We start from the raw sequence: 24,868 nt of genomic DNA on the forward strand, positions 1-24,868 counted from the left end.
AATTGTATCTCACTTTAATGCCAGTGACCACTAAGCCATTATCAGGTGAGTGACATGTTTAAAATGGCAGGAGACTCCTTTTGGCATTGTTCAATGAGAAACAAAGTTCACATGTCACTGTGGTGTTGTGCTTGGAGCGGGTGCCGGCACATGCATTCTTCTCTACCACACAGAAGGCAGGTCGAGGAGGTTGTTGGGGGCAGCAGGTTTCTGTCAGCGAGACTATCATTGTGCTCTTTGGGGCCTTGATTGAGGATATCCTCTAAACAATTGCTGTGGGTGTTGAAACTGGTTCAAAGTTTTTAGAGGTATATTCTTCCTCCCATCCATCTCCCAGTTACAGGAGGTTCCCGAACAGTGAACAATTGCATTTACTGTATCAGCCCCATGATCTTTCTTCATTTGTTGTTAAAATGCAGATTCACAGGCTTCCTTATACTTATTAGAGATTTTCCCATGCAATGTCACAACTTAATATATATTGTTTTGCCTGTTTTATTGGATCTCCTATTAATCTCTGCCAAAAACAGGCTACCTGTGATTATTCTGCAGCAAAATCTAGGGTTGAAGGGAAGTGCACAGTGCGGTTTAATTATTTGGTGGAAAAACCAGGATGGAGATGTAGTTACCTTTTTAGTCAGAATATCAGTCTGATACTGCTCCATTGGGCTGTGATTATGGGGCATGTTTCAACCGAACCAGGAAAGAAAATGCCTCTGCACTCAATTGGAGGAGAATCAGAGCAATGGAGATAGACATCACAGAAGCTGCAAATCAAAGGCAGGCTTCGACAGAGCAAAGGCAGAGGCGGCCGTTTCCGTGTCGTGCGGACGGGTGTGGCAATGTTTATACATACGTGATTGCGGTTCTCTGTTCCTCTTTTAAAATTAATGTGTTGTCGATATCTTCTATAACAGACGCGATGGCAGCCATCTTTGTTGTAAACGAATTCAACCCAAGTGCTCTTTGGTGACGTGGTTGATTACGTTACTGTCGATCATCTGTCCATCATTGTATAAAGCCTGCCCTGACAATTTGATTGGGCCGAAGAGCTCTGGTTCAAGCTCCACAATGGATCAAGTCCAGACCGAACTTCCCGACCTCAAATGTTGTGGGCGGGGCTAAGTTTGGCTGGCATCCAGGCTAGATAAAAAGGGGTTCAAATGAAAAATCTGAAAAGAAAAAATCAGGAACAATTCTTTTTCAGAAATAAAGTATTTCACTGAGCAAAGATAAAATAAGGAGAACTCAAGTCCCAAGAAAGCTTTTGGGGCTATGATGGACATCAGGCTGCGGAAGTCTGCCTCTTTCTCCCTTCAGAGCAGTCTGTACAGACATATTGTAGTATTATTTTGACAGGGGGAGAAATCACGCCTCAGATTAGTCACCTTTCACCTCTGCATCAAGGACCACCGCCCAGAGACGGAGGTAGAGTGCAGGAGCAGAAGGAAAGCAAAGAGCAATCAGAGCCCTGCCCTGGTGGGCAGATATTGTCTGTACTAATGTTTCAGGTCATTCCACCGCTTCCTCCCACTGCATGTTGGGAGGGATACACTAGCCCCAAGAGTGTCCGCTGCTGAGAGGAGAGTGTGTCAACCAATACAGAACACTCGCCCACACATTCATCTGCTCTGCTGACCGATATGTCAGTGATATTGGTCCGACTGGACAACAGCAGGCAGGGTTGCCCACCTCATATACAGTAATGAAGGTTCCTTTCTGACCACAACTTGTAATGAAATGTTAATTCTTCTTGTAAAGTTTTATTTTTTTTTATTTCAATTATTCACAATTGTTAAAAAAAATGACAGTTTAATACTGTCATTGACTGCTGACTCCTGCAGTACCAAAAGGCTAAAAACAAGCCTTACTTTGTCTGTTGCAGGCCACATTTTGGCGTTTGTCGTGGCTCAAAAAATGATATCCATAGAAAGGTTTGGTCTCAGATTGAACTGGAGCATTTGCAGGTTAATTCCATACCTGATATGTTATGGTCCACTAATAATGATTCCCTGTTTTTGTTATCTTCGCTGCTGTCTTGACTATAAGGGAGCTGGGAGGGACAATTGAGTTCTGTTGAGTTGAATTGAGATGTAACTCTTTGTATAGGAGGGGAGATGGAGACAAACCTGGCAGAGATCTGCACTCTACTGAATGCACTTTTCTAGTAATGTGTTTGGGTTGGTTTAGGGTTTATTTAAAAGCCATTCATGTAGCCTCACACAACCAGACTACATGTGGCTTGAGTTGTTTTTACCATGAGATTAAAGTATCAAAAGTATCACACATACAGGTCCAATCATTCGCTGCCTCTCCAAAGTCCCAAACTTGGTTATTATTTAGTATTTACAGCCACTATGTGCAGAATTGAAATATTTCTGACTTTTGCGCCACAGGGTAATATCAAAAAAAGACACTGGGGCAGACAGCAATGCACTTGGCCACCCTTTTCCTCATGGGTCAGACCTGAGCACACTGAGATGAATGGCCTGAAAGCTACACGTGTACTGGACAAATTTATCATTTTAAGACGCCAGAATAATGAAAGATATCGACACCTCGTGGCGATGAAGATATCAGAATCCGAATTGATGATAATGTATGAGACTCACAGAATGCAATGTAGTGTTGCATGCGTGGTGTGCAGTCTGTTTTTTGCTGTAATATGTGTGTGTTTGTGACTGTAGCTGCTATGGAGTATATAGTGTTTATACATCTATGTTTTGTTGCCTTGGTGATGTTGATTCAATAACAAGTGGCAGGTTATTTAATTTATATAGCTTAATAATGCTCGCTGCACCCGCCACGGTTTCCATAGACTTTTTTTATTTATTTTTGGTTCTTTTTTGTTTAGGTTACTGAGTTTTGCCTAGGCTGCACAAATTTCTCCCCTCTCGTTCAGCAAGGAGATGTGGAATTTTCATTTTACAAAACCTTTGTGCCCAGTCTAGCCTACTAGCATAAATAAAAATGGTAGTAGCCCAACAGCATATTCAGGTGTAACATGTTGATCCCTTCATTTTAACTCGAGAGAATTGTTAACCGAGCATACCTTGCTGCACATCGGATCTGTCAGAAGTACCTGCTGCTCTGCTCCCTGTTGCTGTTTCCGAAATTGAGGTTCATATTTTTTTTACTTTTCTTACAGCTAATTTACCAACGAGGCATGTTAAGACTGCCTGTAAGACTACATGCTGACCACTCCTCTGTCCAACACATTCAAACAGTCAAGTCTCTAAGCCCCCCCCACACACACACACACACACACACACACACACACACACACACACACACACGCACAAGCAAACCTGTTAAAAATAAGTGCAAGTGCACCATAACCTAAGAAGATATAGTTTGTATATCGTCCTTTAAATAGTCTTATCTGTCAAACTCGATGTACTAGTACACACACACAGACACTACTGTGTCTGGCCCAGTTAGTGCCTGTTTGGCTGCTGCAGAGGACTGGGTTGCTCCCACTCCACCCATCAATGGAAAACAATCATAAAAATTGGAAGTGGCTTATCCAAGGCCGCTGTCTCATGAAAGGGCCCGCAGTGCGTGTCCGATGGCAATTACTCTGACAGGCCGGCTGGCTTGGGAACTATAGGGTTGAACAAGAGGCAGTGAGGGGGCGGAAGATGTCTGTCCTGTCAAACAGTTGAGCTACAGTACCATAAGGGTCTGTTTAGGCAGAGGGGAACTGTATCACAATCTTAGCCCTTCCTATTTGCCCCATGGTATCCTCCACTAATTCTTACCAGATGGGGCTGAAGATCGGGAAAGCGCCGCTGATGACTTTGACATATTAATTTATGTTCAAATGGAACTTTATACTGTCCTTTACAGGGATACCACTAACTTTAATAAGAAACCACACCTGTCAGAGTAGAGTTGCTCCATACTTTCCTTTGTATCTCTTGTGTATATAAAGGATTCCAATAATATACAAAATATATGAAATGTTCCACCTCTGTATTATCTCTGCCTTTAGTATCCTAGTTTTGCTTCTTTGGACAGCACTATTTTTTAAGCATATTTATTTTTATTTTATTTCTGTTCATTTGAATAGGGACAGATACAAAAAACATAGATTATTACACAAAGAACAATCCGATGCCTGTATCACAGTGTTTATAGCCATGGCTAATTCGCAACATCTGTCCCTAGAAGGGCTTTTAACAGTTAAAAAGCATATTTTTGTCAAAGACACTCTGCACCATAGTCTCTTATGTAGGTACTTATGCCTTGTGATTCAGCTTTTTCAGTCATGTAAACATGTTTCTTTTCTATGGTCAGAACCCAGTGCAATACAATCTGCATGTATGTTTTTCAAAATGTCCTACATCCACAGATTGTATTATATACTAGTTATTATTTATCCTACAAGTATTTACTTATACTTTATCTACATATGATTTTGAATTGTTTTATGTTATGTTTAATGTGACTGACTTAGAGTTTCATTCAGCCATGCTTTCCCACCCAGGAATTAAAATAGGCATCAGCTGATTGATGTCAAAGCTGGAACTGACCCAGAACCCAGGACCCACAGGGAGGGCCTCGGCAGGGTCAAGCACTCAGGCCATTTCCTTCCTGTTCTTCTATGACATCTTCCTGCCTGGGGGGCCCCTGGGAGCCATTGAGCGGGGCTCCACCAGAGCCTCTGAGTTGCAGGATAAGCTCACACAGCAGCTTCTAATTAGGCTTTACCACTGACAGGTGGAGAGAAACTGGAGGGTTGGGATACTTCATGCAAGTGTGCAGTTAGTTGTGCTGCCCCAGAGGACTGCAAGTGCAATAACTTTCTACCAGAGGGGTGTACCGCCAAACATCACTTCAGGAGTGATTTAAAGGATTCAGTTTAGTCATAACTGTGTTGTCAAATCTTTAAAAACTGCAATAAATCTCATGGTTGTAACTTGGCTGTTGCACCACACACTGTCATAATTAGTAACTTTTAAGTGCTTATGTAAGGAATGGTTATAGCAGAAATACAGAGGCATACACATGACGCTTTTCTATATAGCTCATAGAAATGTATGGATACATCAGCTGCACATGTTGCAGTGGTAGAAATTCAAAACACAGTAATCACTAAACCTTTACTGTAAGCAAAACCCTGTTTGGGATCAAAAATGTTTCGCCCATTTACCATACATTACAATAAATGCACTTATTCGTTTTCTTACTGAGAGTTAGACGAGAAGATTTTTTGTTTTACATTTTTCAGTTAATTCACTAGGAATATCAGTCGTAGAGACTTAAAACGTGCTTGAATGAGGCAATCCATCACAGTGGACATCCTGTCTACTTTTATTTTTGCAACATTATGTGATTGTTGCGAGGTAATGCAGTGCACATTTTTCAAATCAATCCTTTAATTACTTCTTTAAGTCCTCTGAGCACTTTGTGTTGGTTTTGCTACATCCAATTAAAAAAAACTGGATTTCTATCTTTCTGTGTGTACACTGATTCTATAACATTAATTCATCAACAGCTGTGTTTGTCAGGACACAGGGTGCTAGGCGATATTAGCTGTGACTGATCAACACCACATGTGGATCATAACCTGGAAGATTTACTACCAGAACAGAGTCATGCCAAAGATCAGCCCTCAGATTTTGTTTTTACTGGATACTGGTTCTAAATGTCCAAAACTTTGAATGGTGTTATTCATTAAAAAAGAGAAAATTAACTACGTCAGTTTTAGATGATTCAGAAAAAACAGAATATGTGTTTATCAAACACTTACTCTGGTTTTCCTACGTCCAAGGTTTAAACTGCTTCTTCCTCTGGTTGATCTTGTTGGCATGGCTCCAGTAATGTGCTACACACCCTGATGGTCCCCATGAGTAATCATCAGTCACCACAATAGATCCAACAACACTAATTTGTGTCTTTCCTGTTTTGCCTTTACCTTTTCCCAGAGTTGACTCTGATTCATGCCTTCCTAACTGGCACAGTGCACCTACCACCCTGACATGGCTCTCTGTGGTCAGATACTGTTGGGATACAACGATTTCAGAGAGAGCCCGCTGAGGAAGAGATTGATTACTTCCTCTGTTGAGATTCCTCAGACAGAGAGGGTAAACCTTCATTGGAATTCCCCGTATAGGCTTCCTCCTCTGAGCAGTTACAGGCAGAAGATGCTAGTAATGGTAAAGTGGTTTGTTCTTTGGCTCCGGCTGTCCTAAATGTACATGAACTCTGCATGCGTTTTATAACCTTTACAGATATCAGGAACATAGATATCTGAAGGTGGTACAGCTGCAAAGCCTACATTTTGTAACTTCCCTGATCTACAAACTAAGCTTGCAGTGTTAACGGGTCTCTAACACACATTACATTAAACACTTACCAACTGTAATGTCTAGCCATGCAGATAGTTTTGGTTTTATTTCTCAGTGGTTTGATATATCTGGCTCTGAGATTTCTGCTTCCACCTGTGGCTATAGTCTACAGAACACGCTGCCAACACTTTTCATTGGGATGATTTCTTCTTTCGAAAATATTTCCACTGAAATATGTGTTTAAACTGTGTGCAATGTGAGTATGCAAACTATCTGCATGACTACACATCACTTGAGGTCATTTAAAAAGTAGAGGAATTATGTTTTTTTCAAATTCAACTCTTAACGCGACGGGGAACATATATGTGATCAATTCACATTTGATATTTTGAACAGCTTTGTTACTGGACAATATTTCAAAATACTCAACAAGAAGATTTTGTGTGCATTATTAATGAAAATACTTAAATGATTGTTAAGGTTGTGAAGCCATTGTGAAGGCATAGAAGAGAGCTACATCTATGTAAAAATAAATTTTATTTCAAAGTAGATTACAACATGTAATGAAAAAGCAAACAAAATAGTGTCCCACAAATGTGTCCTGTTGCACACAACTTCACAACACCAGCTCAAGTGGATGTACAGGTCTGTCCTCTTACATTTCATTCCTGAAAATGGTCTGCTGTAAGCTACAAGTCTGTTTGTGAACCAAGCTTCCCAAAATCTTTTTAGTTTCATCTTAAAGAACGATGCAAACTTGTATGAGTTTGTCTCATACCTTACCCAATACAGCTAAAGGGAGAGGCACCAACAGCATCGCTGTAACTCTGATTGATCCATTTGTCCAGCAGTCTGCTAATGCTTTGGTAATTTGACCTACAGATAACAGAAGACGTTATTTATTTATTTATGTATATAAATAAACCTTAACCAGCATCACACAACTTTGATAACACAGATGTGGTTATCATTTGTTGTCAGTTCATATATTGGAGAACTTCAAGTTCATCTAAAAGTAGCCTAAAAGGATATCCTTTTGGATTATGGATTGTGCCTTTTAAGAAATAATAGGAGCTTAGTATTATCAATGCTGCTCTCTGATAATAAACCTTTTAGTAATACAGAGCGGGTAATGTTGTATATATTCTATTGTCGGTAGATTTCAAACCGCTGTAAAGTACAAATAAACAAACTTGTCCGATGTAACTCATTTCTTTTTTAAATTTGAACATATTTTGCCCCTTGTGAACAATTCCCTGAACATGTTTGTCATTCAAATGAAAAGAACATATAGCAGCTGTATGCTCTAATTTGAAAGTCAGAAGTTAATTTTTTTTACTATGACATTAGTTAGTGTCCTGGAACGAGTGACTGTATCTTCAGGTTTTGGTGCCAATCCTCCTCTCATACAGGGTAAAGTGACTAATGAGCCAAACCAAAACTTCAGAGTAGTCCTCAAAGACTGAGATGCTTCCAGACTCTAGGAATGGTTGGTGGAGGTTTCCTCCAAAGTCTGCTCTGAAAAGTCGATCCAATCCTACTCAGACAGTTTCATCGCCGACTTATTTGTCTCGCACTGCTTCCATGCATTTTCACACAGTCTCGTTTGTCTTTCACCTGTGAACAAAGAGGGAAATTACTGTCACGTATCTACAGGAAATATTTTTGACCTAAACACAATTTCTAAGTTCAGATGTTTTGATGTACTTTCCTAAGAGCATAATAATATCCATTAAAATCCATTTGTTTTCCTTTAAAGGATATCATGCACTGGATAGGCACCAATAAACAAACAAAATCCCAACATGGAGATTTTAACAATGGACCCGTCCATTTTACTGAGATTGTACAGTTACAGATTATTACAATTGGAACCCTTAAATCGGATTAAATGTAACAATAAATGCTGGAATAAAATAGCCTACCATATACACATTCATTCTGGTTGTGACAGAATAATGACAATAGGCCTATATGACAGCACTAACTGGCTACTGCTGCCAACCTGTCCAGGAGAACTACATTCTTTTTTTTTGGTCCCTTGTCTTTCCACAAAGATACACACACTGTAATCCATGAATGAATACCTTTTCAGAAATATTATGGTTTTCTTGGACATTCGGCACACAAATGATCAATCAAGTAGCTCACGTTTTATTTAAATAATCCAACCCTACATTTTGCAATCGGCAACACACACTTGGACCCCTCACAGCGTATTTTGCAGGAACGATAATGCAGGAATAACAGGCGGGCGGACGTATAATAAAAGTATAAACGGGGCTGTGTGTTACGCTTGCCAATGAGAAAGACATTTAAAAATAGCCTAGTGTTTTTCTGAGAGCAAAGGGCATATTTACTGAATATTTTACCCCTTTCCGTTGGTTGCTGAGGCAGAATGTGCAGATATTCCGAGGCTGTTTGCATTCTCTACCCCCCTTCACCTCCTTGTAGACAGCACTGAGGCAAGGCTGTCCGTCCTCCCTCCCGTCCCCGACCACAAGAACGTTGGCTAAGTGAGAGATATAGCTGGACGCCAGGCGCAGCGTCTCGATTTTGGAGAGTTTTCTGTCCACCGGTTCCGTAGGGATGAGTGTCCGCAGCGCCGTGAAGGCCGTGTTGACGTTCTGGGTCCGGTGTCTCTCCCTGGCGTTAGCGGTGTTCCGATGCGGCACCACGACGCCGGACTCCCGCCTATAACTGTCCCGCGGAATCCCGCAGCAGCCGTAGCCCTGGTCGGTACTGCCGTCGCTCTCGCTGCGGTTCCCCTCTTCGTCGTCCGACATCAAGGTCAGGTCAGCGGGGTAAGAGAAGGGATGCGTCGACACCGGCCTTAGCATAGTGAAAGCCATCATATGTAGGCAAGTGTTTCCCAGGGGAAAGCCAATCCCTTATTTTCAAGTAGAAAACAGCAGCATGCAGACAAGAGCCGTGCGTAAACTTAGCTGTAACTCGGAGGTTTAGACAGCAGGAGTCCCCAGTTAGTTTTGACACTTGCCCATAGGATGGTCCAGTGTGATAGTCATCGTGTCAGGGAGGGTCTTTATAGCAACTAAAGTAGCCCCTCAGCTGCATGAGGAGGGGTGGGGCACATGCGGGGCTACCATCCTCCCAAATGTTTTGGTCCTAAAAGTCACAGGCATCTGTTGAGTATGGCGAGATGTGAACAGCTTCAACAAAATGAGCCATTCGTTTTTATGAGTGGAGATCCATTTGTAAAAACTGGAACTTCAGGGACAAAATGACACACATTCACTTTGGAACCATAGTTTGGTGACCTTCACATGCACACAAAGCTCAATGGTTCACTGAATGGTTTGATGACAATAAAAATGCTGTGGAAAAATAGTGCAACATAACTGAGAACATGTACTGTGGCTCAGGAAGTAGACCTTCCATCATCCACTAATCAGAAGGTCAGTGGTTCGATCCCTGGCCCCTGGAGTCTACATATCGAAGTGCCCTTGGGCAAGACACTAAACCCCGAATTGCTGTATGTGTGAATGTTTATCTCTTTATGAGCAGGTGGCACATTGGATGGCAGCTCTGCCATCAGTGTGTGTGTGTGTGTGTGTGTCATGCGCTTGTGGGTATGTAAATGTTTGTATCATAAAGAGGCATACTACTCTCCCTACAGCAAATAGAAACAATGTAGACAGTCACTGCGTTAGATTTAGCTAGAGGCATCTGATTCACTAATGCTATTTTCTAGATTAAACTGCCCAACAGCAAATAAAATAGTTAAGTAGTTAATAGTAGTAGTAAGTACTAGTTGTGGTTAGTAAGTATTGGTAGTAGGTAAGTTTTAGTTAACTTTTTGTACTTTTACATAGAAACACTTTGAATGCAGGATTATTGCTGCTTTTACTGAAGTAAAGGATCTTATATAATTCTGCTATAATTATTATGAATCATATTTCTTCATATCTGTATATCTGTATCAGTGTCTCTGTGTCCCAACTGGCAGCGGCAGATGGCCGCCTACCAAGAGTCTGGGTCTGTCCAAGGTTTCTGCCTGTTTAAAGGAAGTTGTTCCTCGTCACGGCCGCACAAAATGCTTGCTCTTGGGGGGAATTGTTGGGTCTTTGTAAATTATAGTGTGTTCTAGACTTACTTTATCTGTAAAGTGTCCTGCGATAACTCCTGTTATGATTTGACATATAACTAAAATGAATTTGAAATTGAATACGTCTTCCACCAATAGCTGTAAATCGTATGCTAGAGTCTGCACACTGAGAGATGTCCGTAGGGCTCTCCATTACCATCATCCAAACACCCACTGAGGGAATATCTTTTGTAAGATGCTTTTCATCGCTCCTCTGTGTCCCCAGAAGTTTCCTGAAATAAACAAATAGACCTGGAAGTGTTAATGGGCATATGGCTTGAGATGTCATAAGGCTTTTGTGACTTATGGCCTTGTACCTTGCAGACATTTTATGCAGGTCAGAATTTCCTCTTAAAATTTCCTTTCAAAATCTGTTTCAGATACACCAGTCTCTCCACCCTTTTTTTATCCATTTTCAGGCAACAGTTAGAGAGTTGTGAAGTTGAGAATGTGAATTTGAATGTGGCATGCTTTTGCAGTCTGATTTCAGGAGTATAATAGGGGGTTCACATGGCAATATATTTCAAAACCTTTCATGGATTTTTTTTAGGGCTGTCAGCGTTAACGCGTTAATCGCAATGCGATTAAGGGCCGACTCATTCATTTTTTTTAATCGCATGCCGGCATTTATTCATTTATTTTACACTTCACTCGGCTTTGCGTCGTGCCTAACAGGCTACTATTTTGACCTTTGCAGCACCGTTACTTATTATCAAGCTGCCACTTCCTCGTAACACATCCTGCTGCTGCAGGCATGATGGAGAAAGACAGCAGCAATGAAATCCTGAATGGCGCTTTTTATTTTCCAAAACTCCCGGACGGCTCGTAGACAAGTCGAAAACCATATGCACATTGTGTAAAGCCGAATTAAAATATCACTGAAGCACGTCAAGCTTGAGCTACCACCTACGGAGCTAAGCATAGTAGTACAGTTAACGTGATGCTACCCGCTAGCATGCTACCCACTCAGGCAAAGCATTATTTTGGAGAGTGCTACTTGCCGACCTATGGATGAAACCAAATCCCAAAAAATTACTACAGCTCTTACGAAACGGGTGGCAACTAACTGCAGACCTGTCAGCATCGTAGAGGACTCGGGTCTTAAAGACGTACTACGGTTGGCATGTTCTGACCTGTCTTCGAGGGGGACAGTAGTTTTCACGGATACACAGCCTGTACAACACGGAGAAAGCAGCCCAACTGGAACAGCTGCAAAGTGCTGCAAACGCTGTTTCATTAACTGGTGATCACTGGACGTCAGTGAGTAATCAACATTATTTAGGAGTTACTAAACACTATATTGACTCTAAGGATAGGGATTTTTAGTTTTTTAGTTAGGTACTTGGAGGAATTGTGCAATAATGACAGATTCACACATTTTTCTTTTGTTTACAGTAAACAAATAATTACAAATCTTAAAATCAAGTTCATAAAGTAACTTTCTTTGCATTCATTTGATTCCCAATCAAGATACACTGGTAAAAATTGCTTTCGATTGTTAATATGTACTTAAAAACTGTTCTGAAATGCAAAATAATAGCATTTTAATCATGTGATAAAATATGTGATTAATCGCGATTAACTATAGAAATTCAGTGATTAATCGCAATTTTAAAAAATTAATCGTTTGACAGCCCTAATTTTTTTTATTGAAGATACATCATTTATCAAATGAGAAAACAAGTTTTTAGACTACAAGTACTGCATTATCTTGAAAAGGACACGTTAAAATACTAAGCATTTAAAAAGATGCATGCACATCAACAATGTGTATTTCAAGACAATGGAACACAGTTGGCCCCAGTGCTGGCTCCTGTCCTCAGAGTGCCACAGTGATCCGTGGCTCTACAGTTGCCGTGTTTCAGTTTGTCTAATGGGTTAATTGCTGTGGGTAAATAAACACTCAGCAGATGCTAGAGGTGATCAAGCTTGAACTTTCTCTGTGGAAACCAAGCAAATGGCTTCCAGATTGACTGGTGCTGTTGGAGGGCGGGAGGGACCGACTGCTGAAAAAGGGACAGAGTGTCATGAAAGGGTCTGTTTTTAAAAACAAAACCTCTCAGCCCCCAGCTCAGCTGCACCAACAACGGCGACCTGTGTGGAACCTGGTTCCACTCATAAAGCAGGACACCATGGTGTTTTACCACACGTGGCCAGCCAACAACACGACCCCATTGCACTTTCTCTCCCCCAACACCACCACGCTTCAAAGTTTAGAACCGTAAATACTTTAACCCCCCCAACCCCCTGCATCAACTTAAAGGAATGCCATTAAATGCCTGTTGAGGTGATTAAAGTACTAATGAAGTGTGTGTTGGGTGGGATGTGTGTCAGGGAAAATGTGAGAATGGTACTCAATGAGAACTTCTTACCATAGTATAAGGTTTCACTGATTGTTTTTTTAAGCTAATACCAATATTATGTGATGAACCTGTCAACAAATAATATTTGTGCTGTTAGTCATAATCTTTCTAATAAAAGGAATATCGTTCTCGCCAGGGCGGAAAAGTCCTAGCAATAAGAGTATTGTGGCAATCTCAACATGTCCAAAGAAAGAGTCTAAAAGCCCCAGTAGTGTCATTACTTTAGGCTGGTTACATGGGAAGACCACCTGTTTTAGGAATTAACAGTTATTATTCCCCATGTCATCAAATTGTTTAGACAGTGATGGTTTAAAGCTGCAGTAATCACAATTTTTTATGTCAACAATGATAATGTGAAAAGTGACAGATGTAGTGACCTATAATTAACACCCAGCCCAGCTCTATGAAGATATTTAACCACTTTTAGCTCAGTGTTTAGTTTTACAGCAACCAGACAAAGAGAGTAACTAGCTTCCTGGGTAGCTCACCTGGTAGAGCGTGTGCCCATGTACAGAAGCTCAGTCCTCGCCACAGTGGTCGTGGGTTTGATTCCAATCAGCAGCCCTTGCAGAATTTAATTCCCCCTCCTTTCATGTCTAAGCTGTCCTATCAAATAAAGTTGGTAACTATTTCCAATCTACACTTTTTTATATATTGTTTGAAATGGTATTTACACCCCAACAGCAATAAATAACTTCCCACATCTGTGGATGCTGTAATCCTTTAAAATCGCCCACCAAATTACTGCCTCGCAGTCCACTTGGAAAGAACCAAATAGCCATTACCAAATAACCAAAATAGCTTGTAGATTTTGAAATTGGTTTTAATCTCCCTTAAAGGAACAGGCGAAACAGTTCAGTGTTTACATTCTTTGCACTGATGATGTGCAGTGTTTTTTAGGTCCATTGAGTCTTTCTTTTCTCCACTGTAAATGTGTTGGACTCTGCCATGATACCAATAAATCAATAGTGAAACTAATGGAGCAGTGTTGGTGTAATGTAATATCTTCAAGACCCTCAACATGTTTTTTAAAAATCACCATGCACTATTTGCTGCCATTTTTGTGCACTAAGTACCAACAGAACGGCCATTTCACAACTAGTTCCTTAAAAAAGAAAAGCAAGCACATTTTGGCATTATTAATTTGCAGGTTTTACACCTTGTCAACCATCATGTCACACACAAGTTGATCTACATTTTAATAAAAGACCAATACAAGCAAAGTGGTATTTAATTTTCACTACTACATATAGAAAAGTACAAGAGAAAAACAAAAGTTTCCTAAAAAAATTCAGATACCAGACAAAGTAAAGACCCAAAGTGCAGGTTTTCCGACATCAGGCAGTATAGCCTACTCCCCTCTGCAATATCCCCACTGCACAGTATGGAGTGAGGAGACGATGAGCTTTTGGCCCGTCAGTGTTAGCTGTCTGCTGGGAAACATTGTGGTCAGATAACTTGACTCATCGACAGCTGCACTGAAGAGAAAAGAGCCTCCTCCTAACAGCCAGCCAGCTGCAGCCTGCTGCTTTTATGATTTATCTGTGATGTGTGTGTGTGTGTGTGTGTGTGTGTGTGTGTGTTTGTGTGTGTGTTGGTGCTTTATTACATGGAGCATAGCAGAGACTGACAGGAGAGAAGAGACACTTTTAATAGTTTATACTAGGGCTGTCAAAATAACGCGTTAATTTTGATTAATTAATCTGAGAAAAAATAACGCGTTAAAAAAATTAACGCAGATTAATCCATTCCATATTGACGTTTGCATACAGACGAAAATCTGGTGCCACTGATATGTCTGCGCTTCTCTCTGATGCTCAGAAACAGACGTTACAGGAAACACAAACCCTGCTGCATGTGACACTAGTTAACACTATACTCGACATGTATATACTGTATAATCGCAAAAAAAGTATTCTGGTGTACTGAGAATGAAAAAGGGGATAACTGTTCAATTTTGTGTTCCAGTTTCAGTTTGTCTCAAAAGCCTGGAAACGAGGGCAAGATGTAATATAGCAATCATTCTGATTTCTCCAGTATTGTACAGTGCATGCATAATTAATGTTAATTTTGGCATTGTTGGTCAAAATTTCATAACATTTCAGCATATTGTAATGGTCTGAGATAAAACTAGACTTCTGCACTTCCTCTTGGCACTGTTTTCAGACTTTAGAAAATCTAGCCCGTGACGGGAGACTTTGGCCAATCACAGGTCTTTTCAGAGAGAGAAAGCGTTCCTATTGGCTGTTATGCAAATGCAGATGCATGTCAACGTCCCTTCAGTGAAATTTCTGCTAACCTTGGCCAAAGGCATAGGGCTGCTTCTAATTCAGTGCTAAACTATAAGAGAGACTTTATAGTCATCCATACACAGTGCAGTACTGGAAAGTTACATAGGTGAACAAAACTGTAAAAAAGTAGTCCAATTTATTGCCTAGGCAGTGGACATTTGCTGTGAAAACAGTTGGGAGAGCTGGTCTGCTGGGGTTTAGTCTCATATTGCCAGACATTCCTCCACAGCACTGCGGAGGCAGGTCTGGCTAGTCCACACAGCATTCTGGGATGGGAGAAAAATCGGCTCTGGTTTATTGGCATTTCTTTAAAACAATAACAATCGTCTTGGGCGGCACTAAGCCCCGGACAGAGCCACTGTGTCGCTGCAAAATAGCCTCGGGAAGGAACTTGTTTTGGTGGAACATGTGTACGTTCAAAAATTGTTTTAGCCGTGCAACATAAAACTCAGATTGGACAGATAGTCTAGCTAGCTGTCTGGATTTACCCTGCAGAGATCTGAGGAGCAGTTAACCATAGTCCTCATAAATCCACCGGAGTTTAGAAATGCCAACACAAAGAAAGCGGAAGGTAAAAAGAGGGACATTCAGCTGAATTTCCGGCGGCACCTGAACAATCCCGGAAGTGGAACGTCGTTGATATAGACCAACTGGGGTTAGCTAGCACAAACACCGGCTTGGTTGTCATGTTTAGGTTTCCTCTAACAGAGCCTCCGATGTCTTCTCGTTCGGATGGCAGCATTAGCCTAGGACCAGAGGCCGAAGCCGAGGCACCACCTACTGCTGCCATCCCAATGAGCCAAATTAAGTAGTTCCTCCTGCTAACCCTGCTAACCACAGCTACGGCTAATTCAAGTTCATGTAGTTCTGTAGCTAACGTGAGCCTTGATTCACAGTATGTCATCTCAAAAGGCTTTACAAAGAAAACAGGACAGTCATTGCATAGAATTGCCGCTATATAACAGCATCTGAAAGAAATTAATGATTAGTATCTTATAGTATTCATTAGTATTACATATAGTATTTTACAGGTTATTGTATGAAGTCGCTGCATGCCTGTATTCAGCTGATGGGAGGGGCTGGATGGAGAGGGCAGACGGAGAGGTGCAGAAGGAGGTCTCACTCTACTTCAAATGCTTCCTCCTTTTAGCTTTTAGGTTTGAAATTCTCAAAGATTATTCAAAATGTTTTTCTTTGTTTTGAACTTTCTTTAGCATTCTTTGAAGATGTGTATGCAGCATTCTAGATCTGGCTGATATGAATAAGTCCATGTGGGTTAGGTATACTTGTATGCATGACACAATAATAAAAACTTCAGTCATTCATATTTGTTCAGACCATATTAATTTCAGAACTTGTGATCATGAGTTCCTCTAAATTGAAATTATGACCTGAAATAATAAGTTGAAATATGGTGCAGTAAACTCCTTTTATTACATTAGTTCCCTTCATGCATTGTGTGTGGCTTAAACTGTTAAAAACTTCTAAAAATATGTCAGATGAGACAAAAAACAAGAAATCAGGCAGACGTGTCTGATCGTAGTTACGTGCTGTTACTATTTTCTGACAAACAATTGTTTATCCATAAACCCAGGACATGTTTGCAGTGCAGCATTTCTGGCTATAGTCCCAGACAGCGAGCACATGTTATAGCATTGTACACCTCACTGTGAGCATAAGCCCCAGAGAGAAAAATTGCTTCCCAAACCGCTGTTCTCCAAGAAGTAGTTCTAGCATGTTTGTGTACTGATGAAATGAAGATGTAACATGTTAGTTCATAAAATTGAGAGGTGACATTTTTAACTTTGGACAGAGCCAGGCTAGCGGTTTCCAATTGCTGCCATTTTTTATGCTAAGCTAAGCTATACAGCTGCTTGCCCTATCCATCTTCTCATCTAACTCTCAGACAGAAAGCAAAAAACTGTTTTCCAAAATGTTGAACTATACCTTTACAGAAGAAAGGGCCAAGTGTTGTAGCCGTTTAGACTCTCAGTTAACCCAGAGGATGATTAATGATACATTCATCAGTGCTACGTCTTCTGTGGTAAGTGAGTTGGTGCTTCTCATGGGGAGCAAAGCTACTGTAACCCCCAGTATGGTAGCAACAGTATCTGCTTTCATTTTACCCTTGTGACCTCAAGATAAGACTCTGCCCTCATCTGCCATCCTCCTCCCATCCCATCACCGTTCTCCACCTTCTCCCCTGCTCCTTCACCTCCTGAAGACGCTGATTGTCTTTCACAGCTCTGAACAGTCTGAGCCACCAAGACAGGTGGGGCGGTGTTTCATTCAAAGTTCAACAAATGTTCTCAGCCACATCCGCCACTCACGCCTCATTTTGAAGACTCAACTTGACAAATTCTTCACTTGAAGATGCCAAGTTGTCTTTTCATATGAAATGACATCACTGCGAGACATTGGTCCCGAGTTCTAACTGTGAAATGTTTTATGGGTTGATGTTTCTTGTATTACACTTTGAGCTGCTATAGGTAACACCAGAGTTAAAATAAACACCCTGAGGCTACTTTATGGGGCTGATATCTAAAAGACACAGGTGTTTCTTGATCCCGGGGCTGATGTACTAGTGTGTCATCATCTCCCATGGGATCCCCGAAGGGCCCTAAACAGGCAGAACATTAAGTCAACCCCTGCGATACAGGAAGTTGACTCACACGCAATGATTCTTTTGGAGAAGCCCACCGCTGCCTTTAATGTCCACCAGGCTGGGCTTGGTGTTCCTCCGGCTCACGTCTGTAGCCTTCCTCCAGAGTCACCTGGGACTTCTAAACCAAGGCCTCCACAGGTCAACAGAGTTTATCGCACCAGAGAAATCTACAAGTTGGCTATAAAAGCTTGTCTGACATGATGTAACAGACGTGGCTTGAAGTCTGATAAAGGAGGCTATAAAAAGACTCATTCATTTTGGCCTTGAGGTCATTCTCCCTGCTCTGGACACGACAGTCATATCCTCTGTGTTGATTGGCAAGCAGTGTTGACCTGCAGTGGTGCTCTGCTCCTTTGTCTGTGGTGGAGGTTTTATGTTTGCCGACATGTACAGTAGAACATGATTGCTTGTTTTTATGGCTATATCCTTTTTAGAGTCTGGCCATAGGGCATTAAGGGGTCAAATGAGCCACATTTGTCATTCTGTCCTCCTACAGAAGGAATGCTCTGTGTTTATTTAAAGATATATTATGAAATATTTCTGCATTGAAATGTCTAAAAAATGACTATACCTATGTTATATATTTTGTTTAGATGTGTACCCAAATGTTTTCCTCAATGTTTCACCAAGAGAAATCAGTAATTTTCATCAAAGTTACGGAGTGTGTCATTTGGTCGTCTGTCTATGGCATCATACCATTACTCCTCTAGTTGCTCTGACTTCCGGCAAAAACACGGGAAACACCCAGAAACACCAGATGATACATTAGCGGGTTATTGTAAATCATACAATGTCAAAGAAATATACTCAGTAACAGTAATACAGCATTTTTCTGCCACATAGCATCATTTTTTCATTTATACATGCTACTTTGCAACACAGTTATAGATTTGAGACCTAATTTATTGATATGATATTTCAATATCGATCCAGCTTACTAGAGTGTGCTACGTTAGGTGACTGCTAATACTTGGCCGCTAAACTGTATGGTAATGTTATAAGGTTAGTACAACATTCAACACACTAGCAAATTATTTTTAGTATGATTGTTTTGAACACGGTTAACAGACAGTTAACAGAGACTTTATTTGGGATGAGAGCAGACAGCAGCCCTGGGGACACAGCCATAGCTAGGCTCCAGCTAGTGACTACAGCAACCCAAACCCAGCCAGCACAAACCCAGCGCTAACAGCAATAACAGAAAGCTTGTACAGACACATTTTCATCAGCAATGATTGTATTTTAACAATGAAGAAAACAACTCCCATATTCCCAAGCAACTTTCCAACGTCGTCTGTGTTTTGATTGAGAGACCCCTATGAAGACCCCTAGGGGCAGACATTTTTTTCATTGTTGATTAATCTGTCCATTATCTTTTATATTGTTTAGTCTTTACAATGTCTGAATATAGCAAAGAAAGCTCACTTCCCAGAGCCCATGGTGAAGTTTTCAAATTGGGTGTTTTGCCTGAACAACAGTCCAAAGATATTCAATCTGCAGCAACATAAATCAAAGAAAAACAGTGTATCTGACAAAAGTGAAGGCTAAATGCTAAATGACTTAAATAATGACGAGTTGTGGAATACATTTCTGGCAATAGACTAATCCAATAGGCTAATTGACTAATTGTTTGTAATGTAAGTAATGTAATGTATGTATGTATCTACATTAAATTATTATTAGTGCTGTCAAACGATTAAAATATTTAATTGCGATTAATGAAATTAATGTCGTAGTTAACTCGCAATTAATCGCATATTTTTCTCTATTGTAAATGTCCCTTGATTTCTTTTTGTCCCATTATTTTTTCTCATTTTAATGCTCTTATCAACATGATACAACGATACTTTTAAAATGGTGCCTGAACCGAAAGATGTATATATTGATATATATATATATATATATATATATATATATATAAACATTATTTAAAAAACGAGCACCTTGTTTAAATTGTATTTGTTTGTTCTGTATGTTCCAAAATATAAAACAATGGCGAAAACAACCACTGGATGGGAAAGGGGTATTTTACAATAACTTTGAATGCACCACGAGGCTGGTGAGGTGAGGCTGAGTCGCAAGCCCAAACAAGTGTGTCTGTTGTTTTGTTTCCGGTCTAGCTAGATCCGGTGTGGTGTTGTAGTTTTTCTAACGTTACTAGTTGTTGCAACAGCATGTGAAAAAAACTACAAAGTTTGCTAGGCCAAAAAGAACGTTAATCTCGCGATTAATTGACAGCACTAATTATTATATTAAACAGAAATTGCTTTTTAGAGCTGCATTTATATATTTTTTTTCTTTTTGGTCTCTTGTGGGCAGCAGAAACAGCTGTAAACCATAGACTGTATATTATTAGTGGACAGAGCATGCGGTTCGGCACATGGATGTATTAAGAGAACTGGATACAGTGTTCAGCGGGAAGCCCCGTACATTCCAATGAGAGTGCTCAAAAGCGCATAAAGCAAACATGGAGCTCAGCTCTTCCGCATTGTTGGCCCATAACGCTGGTTGGCTCACAATGGATATGCGCACTAGCAACAATTTGATGAGTGGAGGGAAGAGAGGAAAAGGCAGGGAGAAATAAAGGCAAGAGGAAGAGGAAGAACACAGAATGTGAGTGAACAGAATGATTAACAAATAAATATATAAATATTATATATATATATATATATATAGTATATATATATATATATATATATATATATATATAAAAATTAAAACATTTACATAAATAGGTGGAGACATATCCTTACACAAAGAGGGCTGCCCTGGATATTTACAAGTTTTTATCGTAAAATGCAATCCCGTTGAGGCTACAATCTAGTATGGATTGTAGCCTCAAGGGACTGTACGATGCTATTTAAAAAAATAATAATTTCCCAAATTTGTGAAATGAACTCCGTCTCATAAAAATTCAAATACATATTGTATATAGCCAGTCATTGACATCAACGACAATGTTCATTACAATATTTCACTTTGCCATGTATTAATTAGTAATGCTTATCACAATAAACAATGTATGTTTTGAGAAAACCAAGGCGATGTAATCACTATGTCTGTAATGTTCTCTATGTACAATGTTACCGTTCTTCCATGCTAGCTACCGCTGATGTTAGCTACTAGCCGATAGCCCTGGCAGTTTTGGGAAACGCTAATGACGTTACATCCACGTCACAGGCTTTACAGCATTCATACATACATCCATACATCCCTCGGATATATCATAAGATAATACCATGGATGTATTAATAGAACACATGGTGAATTACAGCCATTAGCTGCTGGAGTTACATCCATTAGATTATTACAGCTACAGGACCCAAAACAGTCATATAAGCATGCGCAGTGCAGGCGACGCGGGAGGGCGCAGTCCCGCGGCTCTGCTCGCGCCCATTATGCGCGTTCATCATGCCTAATTTAATAATTCTGGATTCGCTTCTAGTGAATGTTAAAAATGTTAAAAACGTGACGTTTTAAACAAGGACCCTTTACTTGTTCGGGCTGATAAGTTGATATACCCCGAAACAAATTATCCGCTGAACTATAGACGTTTCTTTCGCCATGCAAAGTCTATGTGAAAAGTCTTTCTGGGCCATGGAGTGCAGTACCACCGTTACCCGCTAAGCCCATGGTGGCTTTTAGACATGGCGCTCTTCCTGGGGGCTTGGTTCGGCAAAGTGCTGCAAATGCGGAAGTGCCTTAAACCTGCATTCTATCTGAATTCCAGCAGGGGGCGACACGTGCGGTTGCAAAAAGGAGGTCGGTTTCTATAGAAGTCTATGGCGAAATGACCCACTTCTCACTTGATTTGTTACCTCAGTAAACGGTTTCATGAAGAGTTTATAGTCTCAATCGCTAGTTTTAAGTCTTCTAAAATACAGAATGAACAGAATTTTTTAATTATGGTCTCGTTGATTTTAAAATCGGCGATAAAGCAGGGGGTGTTTTAGGGCGTGGCTATGATGTGATTGACAGTTCGCGGCCTGTCAATCATGACAGAGGTTTAGCAAAGTTTATCCATGGGCACGTAAACTTCATTTTGGGGGTTGACTACGCTTTCGTCGTAGTGACTGTGACACTTTGGTCACCTAATAATGTCTTGTTCAGCGTTAGGTTGTACGACAAGACACTCAAAGGAGTTGGCAGTTCAGTTTTTCCGGTAAGTAACGTTACATTTTGTTTTAATACTGTTTTTCGTTAGCCAACGTTAGCATCCCAATTAATATAAATTAGCTATCTAGATTGCACATTGCTAACCAAGCTAGCGGGCTAACTAATAACGTTATGCAGACCGTATAAACAGATTAAAATATACTGTATATTTAACGTTACAGTCGTATACAGTGGGTATGCACAATGGTCTCGCCAGTGATCTGTTTTTGTGGTGTTATTGCTAATCGATGCGCATGTAATGATAATGTTAGCTTAAAATCAAAGCCTGATATAGCTAACGTTATAGTGCAAATTCATATAAACCCTATTCGCACGGGATTAGAATCATTTTGGGACCACGTCTGATTTAGAAATAGAAAATAGAAATAATAGAATAATAATAATAGAAATAGAAAAGAACAAGCGGAGACTGCTTTTACTTGAATATACTGAAATATATGTACCCCGCCCGAGAGTTGGGCAGCGTTACCCGCAGGCGTCCGAAGGACAGGCACATACCCTATCATCCCTGCCGCGGCGGCACCCACACAGCATCACCGTCACCCTCACCCTCGGACAAAGCCGCGGGGGGAGCGCGTCGACTCGGAGACGTAGGTCTCCGGGCGGGGCAGTGGGCCAGAATATCAATTTTTTGCAATAAATTGTCGCACATGAAAAAAAAATATAGATTATTGTAAAGTTACATCTTGAAAAATCTTCAGTTCTGCAGCCAAATGTATTGTATAAAGCACCAGGTTAAATATTGGAGCGTCACTATGTCAAAACATTCTAAATACATTATTTCAGACTGTTAATGTACCTAACAAGCATGCTGTTGCAGGAGTTATTAACCACTGTTGTTGATGCTGTTACACTGATGACTTTCTTCCACTTACTGTAGTTGTGTCTGCTAATCTATTTGAAGATCTTCTGTCAGCACATTAGTCTGTTTTAAGATGAGTCACATACATTTTACTATCTATATTTACAAATGCTGTTTATTACCAAAATGTACATATCACTAAGAAAGTGTTGCGTACAATACACATTGTCTAAGATACATTTGACATGTAGGAGTATGTTTATTTAATACTGCATGTCCTCAATTGAAGCATACATTCATGTACAAGCTCATATATTAATATAATTCATTGTGATCTACCATGCCTTAACTACATGTTTGTCTTTTACTGTAATTACAAAGGTATCCACACTGAAAACTGAAAGACCAGAGCCTGAATGACCAGAGCCTGGTGTATAGAGCAGCGTATTTGGTGCCATTCATCTGGTTGTGGAAAACAGATTGCACTGACCACATCCAAAGTTCTCAAATGTGTTTTGGATTATAACGATGCCAGAAAATCATTTTTGTTTCAGCTTCTTCTGCTGATAGGACAAACCAACTTTTAGCACTTTAGCAGTCCTTGGTATTTAGAGGTTCAATTTATTGTGTTTGACTTAGTTTCTGCTGTAGTTTGATAGGTGATAGTAGTAACATTAAGTAGTTGTGTGGATTAAAACAATTTTATAAATATTAAACTGGAATAAAATGCTGGCTCTACTCTAGCAGTCACCATCTTCACAGGTGAAAGTATTGTTTTGTAATTTCACATAAAAAGGGTCTTTAATAGCTAGAACTGGTCCACCAGAAGTGCACCCACACGCAAAATGTGAGTCCTGTAATATATGTGTCCTCTTGTGTTACTGTAAGCCTGCTGCTCCTAGGTAGCTTCTCTGTCTCTCCTCTCTCTGTCTGTCCTAATTACAGGAGTGGAGTCTGGTGTGCAGGAGTCAGGGTTCCAACTGCATCTCATCTACCACAGTCAACCTCTGCTTCATATACCAGGTCATTCCTCCACTCTGCATCAGATCATAGTCAAGACGACCACAGTTAGTCTTGCTCGTGATCAACCTTGCTATCTGTTGAGTCATTTGTGTATTTGCCTGTCCTTACCCTTTCTCTTGGGGCTCAGCTGTCATTGGAACCTGACTCCTGCTTCTGCTTCACTCCTGCCCACCACCGGACCAGACAACCACCTTCCCTGGGCCCCACCACTAGCCGGCCTACTGTGTTCCTCTGACGGACCCGCTCCTTCCCAGAAACCACCAGACCCGTTCTCCATCCTGGAAACCTGGACGTGCTTTTCCCCCTCGGAAACCTGGACTCGATACTTGAGTACTTTAAATAAACCCTGTTAATAATAACTGTTAACTCCTGGCTCTGCGTTCTGTCTGCATTTGGGTTCTGTTCACCATTCAAACCTAACAGTTACCACTTTAGAAGTATGTATTAGGCATATAATTTATATATTTTATGTATTTAGGATTAAACTGTTAGAATTAGATATTGACATTGCAGGTCCTTGTATGGTTTTTAGTTTTCTTACTTTAAAAATGTCAGTGCAGTAAACATCAGGTACATTTGATTTAATCATTACATTGAATAAGTTGTTACCTACACTTTCAAAATGCCTATAAATTAATAAAGTGTTTTCATGGTGATTTAAAATTGACAAGTACATAAAGAGACAAGAAAAGCACAAACTACATTTTGCTGATCCTTCTTTGTCAACATTCAAGTATGAAAACATTTAAGAAATCATTTGATTAAAGCCAAAATAGACTTTAATCAGTTACAAATCAAATTACGACAATGTCTTCTTGTATGACTACAATACTGTATGTTCCAATAGTTAGGGACTGTTTGGTATTTATGGAATGGACCACCGGAGGAAAATAGGGGAGGGTCATGTCTTTTTATTCTTTGTTGAGGGGAGGGTCATCAAATTTCTTTTTAGTCTAGGGGAGGGTCACCCAACTTTTGTATTCATGAGAACAGCAACATTTCAAAGTGGCTTGTTTGGTGCATATTTATCCATGTAGCTCCATGTAGTTCTCTCAGTCTCGGCCCCTATCGCTAGCAGATGGGTCCCTCCCTATGTAGTCAGTCAGACAATTTGAACTGTAGCTTTAGAGACCGTGGGATTGATCCCGAA

General features: G+C 40.4%; 1 protein-coding gene across 1 annotated transcript; it reads right to left on the reverse strand.

Annotated features, from left to right (window-relative positions):
• Positions 1 to 6,849: 6,849 nt before the first annotated feature.
• Positions 6,850 to 9,845, reverse strand: LOC144516345 (transcription factor 15-like). Its single transcript, XM_078247571.1, has 2 exons — positions 8,666 to 9,845; positions 6,850 to 7,910 (listed from the first exon to the last, which is right to left on the reverse strand). The coding sequence occupies exons 1-2, from the start codon at positions 9,146 to 9,148 to the stop codon at positions 7,845 to 7,847; spliced, it is 549 nt and encodes a 182-aa protein (XP_078103697.1). The 5' UTR covers positions 9,149 to 9,845; the 3' UTR covers positions 6,850 to 7,844.
• Positions 9,846 to 24,868: the final 15,023 nt, after the last annotated feature.

Source organism: Sander vitreus, chromosome 4 (assembly GCF_031162955.1).
Source record: "Sander vitreus isolate 19-12246 chromosome 4, sanVit1, whole genome shotgun sequence".
NCBI lineage: Eukaryota > Metazoa > Chordata > Actinopteri > Perciformes > Percidae > Sander > Sander vitreus.